This window comes from Polyodon spathula, chromosome 23 (assembly GCF_017654505.1).
Source record: "Polyodon spathula isolate WHYD16114869_AA chromosome 23, ASM1765450v1, whole genome shotgun sequence".
Taxonomy (NCBI): domain Eukaryota; kingdom Metazoa; phylum Chordata; class Actinopteri; order Acipenseriformes; family Polyodontidae; genus Polyodon; species Polyodon spathula.
Window position 1 is genome coordinate 24,943,124 of NC_054556.1, and position 9,076 is coordinate 24,952,199.

A 9,076-nucleotide genomic window follows, 5' to 3' on the forward strand; every position below is an offset into this window, starting at 1 on the left:
ATGCTGTCAATGCTGCTCCATGTTTCAGATGCCCACATTACCACACGACTGTCTGTTTTACATTGTCTTGCATGTGCTAGTTTGACACACACACACACACACTCCCATTAGCACTAATCCTGGACTGCCTTACCCAAGTTTACAGCAGTCCAACATTAGTCAATCACGGTCTATATATTACACACACAGAGGTCACAATTTTTGTAATTTAATCTTTAGAAATATTTAACACAGTTTGTGTGAACTCTATGGAGTGTGAGAAGTTGCCCTGCTGGAAATTTGAAATGCATTATAAAACTGACACATAGATAGGAAACTTAACAAGGTATAATTGTGCACACAGTGCCTGAAGGAGATAGATACATAGAATAATAATATTAGATAGATAGATAGATAGATAGATAGATAGATAGATAGATAGATAGATAGATAGATAGATTAATACAATAATAACAGATAGGTATGTCAGTGGCTCAGTGTGATCAGCAATGGACAGGGTATGAAGTACTTCATAACAGCTGGCAGTGATAGAAACTCTCTCCACCTAAAATGGGGTTGAGGTCTGTGTGAATAAGTTCCAAAGGTCTCAGTCCAGTTCCTAATAGACAGGTTCTCTGACCTTAAAAGGACAGATCAAAGCCTTTGTCAAAAGTACCATGCCGTGTGTGGGAGAAGGGGATCTCATTATCAAGATTCCCTTTGCTGTACCTGTCCTGTGGCTAAATAAAAATTGTCCACTGCCATCAATCCAGAACATTTCACAAGCACTGTATTCAACATTTCAGCCGTCAAAATCTGCCGTCTGATGTTTACGATCACGTAATTACAGTAATCTCGTCATGTTCTATTATGCAAAGTTATAAATACAGAACAAGAATGAGAGTCCCTTATAAAACCATGATCCCAAAAAAACCCTCCAGCTCAGTGCCCTCTCCCCCAAGTAGTTTCTTGCAGGATTACTGGCCTGCCTGGCTGAATCCTCTTTGGGGTGTTAAATTGGAAGAAAGTCTGAGCTCTGGTTTTAGAGGGGGAAGGCGTCATCACTGGGGGCATAGGAGAAGCCTTTGAAGGCATTGGAGATGCTAGAAGACAAGCCCGAGGTCAGATCAGGGGTGCGCCCCAAGGAATTCGGCACCGCCTCTTTGGTGAACTCGGGGTCACAGTGTCGGAGGTCAGCCGGGCCGTTCTGGAACAGAGGAGGGATTACAAAGATAGTGAGGCAGATACACAATTCAAACCACGCAAGCATTTTAAACTATTAACAGAACCCCCTTGTCAAAAGCAGCAGCTACTCACCACATTGGGGTTGTATGGTGGAGTGATCCTCTTGTGATACAGGTCGTCCCAGTTTATAGGCGAGAAAAACACATGGCTTTTAATCTCCAACTGAAAGGAATACATATTTTCTTGAATTTCCTAATGTAGGATAGGAAACTTGATTCACTGAAATACAACATATGATACCAACAACTCTTTCAGAACTAACTAAAAAAAACACAGACACTATACTTAAATGGTTTATTGAAACTGATGGCCATATTCAGAGAATACTTGAGTGTAACTGCTCAATTCACCCTTCATACATGGTGACCTCATATGGGGGCGGTCTTTACATGGAATACACAAATGCATGGTGACCTCATAGGAGGATGCCATCTCTATGAAAAAGCATTATGTTGGCCCACTTTAGGCACTTACCCTTTTTGGATCAAAAAAATTAAATTAAAAAATAAGGAGTAGTGCAAACTTTGAAATAGAGCAAAAGGGTAGAAATTTGGATGCAGAATACTCACAAAGTCCGCGGTGGCCCCCAGGCGGTGGCGCTGGTCCTTCTGCAGGAGCCCCCCCAAGATGTCACAGGCCGCCACGGTCTTGCCCCCCCGGAGCTCCAGCTTTTTGTGCAGTATGTTGTCGTACATCTCCGCAACGTCACGACTGTAGAATGGGGGCTGGAACAGCAAAAACATACACAGCACTTTAACAGCCAGAAGGAATATGTTATTGCCTAGGCTTGCACTGCAGAGTAAGTCCAATGTTTATTACCAGCGAGTAAAGCTGAATGATGGTTAAGTGAGGATCCTTTAGCAGCAATGTGCATGCAGCCCAGTTCGAATGGAAGTCTCAAATTTGGACCAAAAAAGTTGCTGGAAATTAAAGATCATTAGGAGAAGAAGCAGTCCAAAAACAGTGAACTCACCAGCCCATATAACATCTCATAGAGCACAGCTCCCAGACACCACCAGTCCACTGTACGATCGTAGGGCTGCTTCTTCAACACTTCTGGGGCCAGATACTGTGGACACAAGACAAGGAGAATATCCTCAGTTACACTCCCAACTCTGTCCTCTCCCATCAATCCCACCACTTTCTCTAGTCATTGGTGGATGTACTTATATTTTTAAAGTTTGATGGATTGCGATTGTAATGACAAAAATCGACAGGTTCTTGGTTTAGAGAACCTGCACGGACAGGTTCGATACTATGACAAACAGTTCTATTCCTACCATTTAAGCAACTTGCTTGGGCGATAAAAAACATAAAAAGCACAACTTAATGAGCAGTGATGGGCTGAACGGTCTCCTCTTGTTTGTAACATTTCCCTTAGTCCTGAAGTTTGAAAGAACCCAGATCTCACCTCTGGAGTGCCACAGAAGGTGGAGGTGGTAGCTTCAGGGTCTATTCCTTCTTTACAGAGGCCGAAATCAGTCAGCACAATATGGCCCTGGTAAGGACAAGGAAAAAAAGCAATTCAAGAACCACCAAAAAACAAGCCAGTCACCTCCCATCTTCTACAAAACCTGCAGCAGCCCAGCCAGTGGGTTCAAATCTTAAACAACGATTTTCCTGGTCAAGGTCTGTGTGAGGTTCAGAGACGTTTTTATTCCGTTCGAACCTGGCAAGGGCTTACCTGAGAATCCAACAGGATGTTCTCTGGCTTGAGGTCTCTGAAACAGATCCAACAAGTAAACCAGTGAGAAAACTGAAGGGAGTACATACAACATGGAGGCAGCATGACCTTGTGGCTATAAGAGATGATAGACCGGTAGTCTGGTTGATCAATTAGCTAAAGAAGGGGTGGGCTCCACTAAAGAAATAGTAAAGAGTTTTAGAATGCAAAATAAAACAGTTCTTAAAGATTAAATTACATGCAACTATGAATGCCAGGATCATTACTGAGCCTCTTGTTTTGAATTGGATACATGACTATCGAGAACCTTAATGCAGGGCCCAACTCACCTGTAGACAACATTGAGGGAGTGCAGGTAACCTATAGCACTGGCAAGCTCTGCTGCGTAGAATCGCGCTCGGGGCTCCAGGAAACATCGTTCCCTCTGCAGGTGAAAGAACAGCTGGGAAAGAAGGAAGAGTGACAGTGAGAGGCAGTAGAGGGCCATGCTATCATCAGCTCCCATTTTTAAAGTACTGCATGTTTTTCAAACCAAATAAAAAAAGCTGATGTGTGAACAAACAATACGACTGTGATTACAGTTTGTGTAAATTCCTTAGCACAACTACGACTCCCTCAAACCACTCTCCAAGCATGCAAGACCGAAGCCTTCCAGTTGGGAGTGATGCAGTGGGTCAAGGCTCCATGGACCTCCTCTGTGTGTTGGTACCGTACCTCTCCTCCATTGACGTAGTCCAGGACGAAGTAGAGCTTCTCTGGGGTCTGGAAGGAGTAGTGCAGCCCCACCAGGAAAGGGTGCTTCAGGCTCTTCAGCAGCACACTGCGCTCAGCCATGATGTTCTTTTGCTGAAAACCATCACAAAAGCGCTTTAATTTTTCAGCGCTAAAAATTACTCCGGTATCTATGAACATTAGAGTAACGTGCTCTCACCTCTTTCTTTTTTAGTATAGTTTTCTTCTGCAGGACTTTCACAGCATAAAACTTGCTGTCCGATTTGCGTTTCGCAAGCAGCACCTGGGAGGAGAGTCTGACAGTTTTTGAAATGTACACACCGAACTGTACAAATTAAAATGCAAATGTTAATGGGGGGGGGGGGGGAGTCGCAAGATTGGTAACTTGCCCCAGTGATTCTAATACCCTTTAGAATCTTAGTTTTAGAGGTGATCAATTTTGCAATCAATAAATTGGACAATTTGTGCAGTAACATCTATTAGAGTAAAGGTTGGGAACTGGCACTATTCCTGCTCCCACTCTTGGGTTTCAAAGATCCTCTTGTTTATGTGTATTATTAAATGGCCAGGCACTAGGAGTTTAAGCTGCTAAATCTACTCAGATCACATATCACAGTAGGAATAAGCCTCCCCAAGTCTCTAGTGATAGAGTTAATCAGTGATTCTGAAACCCAGGACTGGGTGCAAAGCTATACCTGGTGCAGTCCACATGGACTATACACCTGGTGCACAAAGGGATGCCCTTCCAATGTAACTGTACTAAAAGAAGAAATGAACATACTTTTCCGTAGCTCCCTTTTCCAATAACTGTCAAGAAGTCAAAGTCTGTAGGTTTGGCACTGAAAGAGGCAACGAAAAGATACAAGTAGTGAACATTTCATTTTTCAGTATCCCTGTCGGCACAGCCACCTGCTTTTAACAGACGACGTGAAATAAGAACCAAAACATTTCCATCCCTTGTTAATTCATGTTGTATTGCATTACTTAAGAATAAATTGCAATGAAAACAAAACAAAAAATATAGCTGCTTATTCACTGTGCCTCTGTCAGTCAATTGCATCGGGAAGTAAAGGGTTACTGCAAACGTACATCACCGTGAGGGCATCTTTCACACAAAGAATAGCAAAGAATTCAAGGAATCAATTCATTTGCTTCTCTTTTTGGCCTTTAATTCAAATAAAGCTCTTATCTACCCTGGTACTGCCAGAACACCAGCAGACAATGACGTAAAACTAAATAAACAAGCCTGCATTTACTGAAGGCATGGACCCTGCTGTGGCAGTCGCTCCAAGGAAGGTGCCATTGTTACAAGACATTGGCGCCAACAAAAACACGAGAAACACCTGCAAAACAACATCAAAAGGGCACAGGACAACCACCTCCAAGTCGTTTCAATTAACCTGGCTCAGTCTCAGACAGGGAAGCACCTGCCAACCGAGCTGACAGTCCCGCTCACCAAAACCAACTTTAAACAGAGTGTATGCTATACATTTCGGACACTTCGTATCAGAGTTGCTTGTAAAAGCAATGGGCGAGATTGTTTTAGTTGCCAGGCTGCTAGAGGTTTGGCGATACACCTACCACAACAAGGTTACATTTGTCAGATGTTTACAGTAAATGCTGATGCATGTGAGGATGTTAGATTGCTATGTTTACAAGTCAATTCAGACTTGTGTTTATTCTTTTCGGAGACTGGAATGCATTTCTTGCACGAGAGCTGTGTAGACATTGCAAATAAACCTGGAAGCACAATCCTGCTTTATTTATGGCTTTTTTTGGGTTACATCACTGTGTTTTGTTCATTTAAAATGGGGGTTAGTGTCCATGAAATCTTGTTCTGTTTATTCCACAGAGGGTTTGGAGTAATGTACAGTTTCATCATTACCTAACTTTAGAAAATGTTTTCAAAGCAAAGCAAAAAAAAAAAAAAAAAAAAGTTGCATAAACGAGGCCCACTGTCACGCCATCTACTCAGAGGAGTAATCCGACAACAACGGAATTTCACCCGTGTCACACAAAATCAGCTCTTGAAGGCAGAGCACTTACTTGGGATTGGCCGAGGGTCCTAAGTTAATATCGCTAGTGGTCGGAGACCGTGGCTGGAAAAGAAAAGCATTGCTGTTATGCAGAGCGACACAGTTTTAGAGGGGTTTCTTATCACTGTGTAAAACATAGGCACCTTTTGCAGAATTCAATATATTGCTGTCATTTAAAAAAAAAAAAAAACACCCCTAAGATAGGGCATGGTAGACCAGGCACGTTAGAGGGGCCATACAGAGAGGTTTACAGTCTTCAGTGCTGTCAACTAGCGGCCTTTCACAACTCCACACCAACCAACAACAGAAAGACACACTTACCTGGTTATGGTTGGCCATGTTTTTTGTCCAATCCATTTCCAAAAGAGACACAGCTTCAGAGCTTAAAAAACAATTAAAAAAAAATACAATTAAGAACAGCCACACACCAATAGTGAAATGATCACTGTTTGAGCTCCGTGATAAGAAACTTCATGGTCTTGTTACTGTGCTGAAGTAGGTGTTTGTACAGCCAAATCCAGCTTTACATAACTTATGCTTGTGTAAAGAACCTGGCTTATGCTGTGTGGAGACAGGCTCCCATATCACTAACCTATTTATGAATTTAATATTAATTTGTAAGCAATACATTTGTTGAATATTCCTGGAAATTGCAAGCTACATGCAGAAAAAAAACCAAAACAAAACAAAAAACATTTTAACCTACTGTACACAGTTTAACCCCCCTTGCACAGTAAGGTCAGTCCGACACCGACACCTTCTAACAGTACACAGCTATGAAAAAAAAACTATTATACTGCCGTGCAGTGCTTATTAAACACAGATTATCCCAGCGGCTTGCAGCCGGCAAGGGAAACAGGCGTTCAGCTCCATACTGTCAGTTTACTGTTTCCAAAACACCGCTCACTACAAACTATTAAAGGAGCTGGGTTAACCCCTATTTAATCTGGGAAAACTGATTCGGATGCAAAATTGAGTGTTTGACTTATCATTAATAAACTACTTGGCTAGTTTCCGCCTCATTAATGCTATTCAGCTGTGGGCAATTAGTTGTATTTATTTATTTTTTTTAAATAGACAGCTTTGCAACCTTTCAGAAGGAACGCATAACTGTGCAAGGAGGTTGCAAAAGAAAGCAGTTAAACCCCAGTTGTAATTGTTGTGTCTTCCAGTGTATGTGTTGTAGCCCTGCTTTTATTCTGCGTACGTATGTAACTGTAGCCCAAAGTATAAAATAAACTAATTCTATGGCAGGACCCTATAACAAACAAACAAACGTGCCTCTATTCTGTATTCTATAGAACTGACAGAACCCTATATTGTTAATATCATCCTGCACATTCCATATTGTATACTGCAGTAACTATAGTGTTTTTAACTATTACTGTAGACTACTATAGCATTCATTTATATGGGGGTGCTATATATTTGACACCTATTTCCTGCTACTTCTCTCTCTCCCTCCCCTTATCACCTTGTAACAGGAAACCGACTGTAGATGTTGAAACTAAACTGGGTTAGTTTGCTGTGAAGCTGTCGGAGCAGAGCATTCTCACTGTAATGCTGTAATGCCTCACTGTAACTTCATGGGAATCTAGCTTTGAGAAATACCTTGATGCTATCGATTCGGAAAAATCTTTTGCAACTGCTGCCTCAGCAATGTTCCGCTGTAGAAATGTCACCAAGTGACCACTGCACAGCATGTTACTTAACCCTCTCTGCGTATTCACAGCCTGACGGACATACTAGATAAGAAGCATGAGACCGGTCTGGTTTGAGAGGGCCAGACATGTTTGCGCTCCTTGGCAAGCCAACCTTGTTCCTGTAGAATCCACTAGAGGGAGCCAAGAAGTGTGATGCTGCTATCTAGGCAGAGCTGAGGGAAGCAGTTTGTATGCCTTGTACGGCAAATGCATTGTATTATGTTGAAATAAATGGTTACATTTTAGAAAGTTACAAGTAAAATAGTTTCATGGCAGATAGATGACACAGGTGACACAATATTTGTATGCACCACTATCTCAGAGCTCTGACCTTACCATCCATGTTTTTTCTGAACAGAGTGGCTTCAGATAAAGAGATGCAGTCCAGGAGGCAAGGGAAACTGAGCAGAGACTATTAGAATGCTGCCCTACTGGCAATGAAAGTGTGCAACTCAAATTATACTACATGGTACACAAATGACTATACAGCAATCCACCAGCAGTTACAGTGGTAAGGCAAGGCAAGTGTTAATAAGAGTTGACCTCTGTTTCTATGCAGGTTTGTCAAGCGGAGTTCATTCACTCATAGCAATCTGTCAGAGCCTATTGAAAACTAGGACATTATATTCAGAATATAGGACACACACTCATGCAAACATGCATGACTGACACACTGACACATTCAGGATCTGCACACAAATGCACCGCATAATAGCACACTCGAACTTACAGGGTTACAAGGTACAGTTCTAGAAAGCTGAGTTAGCAGAACTGGTCGTTCACCTCACTCTTGTTTGTGGTGACCTGAGTTCAATGTCCTCTATGCACACATGAATTCTCCAGTGATGCAAACTCACTGAAAATGATAAGTGTCGATTCTTCACCTGTTGAATGCATGTATTGCATTGCTGGTATCAGCTGCTCCCAAATGTACTAAAAGTGGAAGTTCTGTAAAGGGTGACTGTTTGTCTTGCTTCACACAAACTTATCTGTTCCTCCAAGCGCTCAGCAGTCATTTTTAATTTCAAGCTTTTAAGAAACTTGTTTCGGCTACTGTCTTCATCTGTGCCGATTCTGGTGAAGGCACTAGCAGAAATGCCTATCTTCCTCGCTAATAAAATGAAAAGACTGGCTCTTGTCAAATGCATTTTCTTTCACTACCGTTTGGTATGCAATAGAACCCTGATTAGCAGATAATAATACGCAAACACACCTGGATTTTCCCAGCTCAATAAAAAGGATTCAAAACCAACAGAACTTGTTTAAAGCTTGCCAGCAACCTTTGTAAATCCTTAGAAAAGCATAGCGAATAGTAATAACACATAGTAAAGCATAGGTAAAACCTTGAGAGGTATGTTACTGCATATTAAAAACCATGGCAAACAGTGGTAAACCATGTTAAATGCATTGTATAACTATAGGAAAAGAATGGGAAAACTGTCAAATTACAGTGTAAATTTACAATGGTAAAGACAGTGCTTTTCATAAGCACAGACAATGTGAAACACACTCACCCCTTTGCCTAGACGAGCCAGCACTGTGTATAATGTAGTGCCTCTGTCAGGACAGATAAAGGTAATTCCTTCCTTGCATGGACACTCCTGCTTTGTTGTTCTGCACCACTAATGCCCTCTAGTCAATACCTGCTGAAGGTCAGCTTGTTCTTAACTAATACCTTAACTGCAGGTAAATCATTC

At 41.8% G+C, this 9,076-nt stretch overlaps 1 protein-coding gene across 1 annotated transcript; it reads right to left on the reverse strand.

Annotated features, from left to right (window-relative positions):
• Positions 1-747: 747 nt before the first annotated feature.
• Positions 748-8,922, reverse strand: sgk2a (serum/glucocorticoid regulated kinase 2a). Its single transcript, XM_041225340.1, has 13 exons — positions 8,894-8,922; positions 5,998-6,058; positions 5,687-5,739; positions 4,422-4,479; positions 3,840-3,923; positions 3,623-3,754; positions 3,238-3,350; positions 2,909-2,945; positions 2,636-2,722; positions 2,198-2,293; positions 1,794-1,949; positions 1,297-1,386; positions 748-1,186 (listed from the first exon to the last, which is right to left on the reverse strand). Exons 2-13 carry the CDS (start codon positions 6,031-6,033, stop codon positions 1,022-1,024), a joined length of 1,107 nt encoding a protein of 368 aa, XP_041081274.1. The 5' UTR covers positions 6,034-6,058; positions 8,894-8,922; the 3' UTR covers positions 748-1,021.
• Positions 8,923-9,076: the final 154 nt, after the last annotated feature.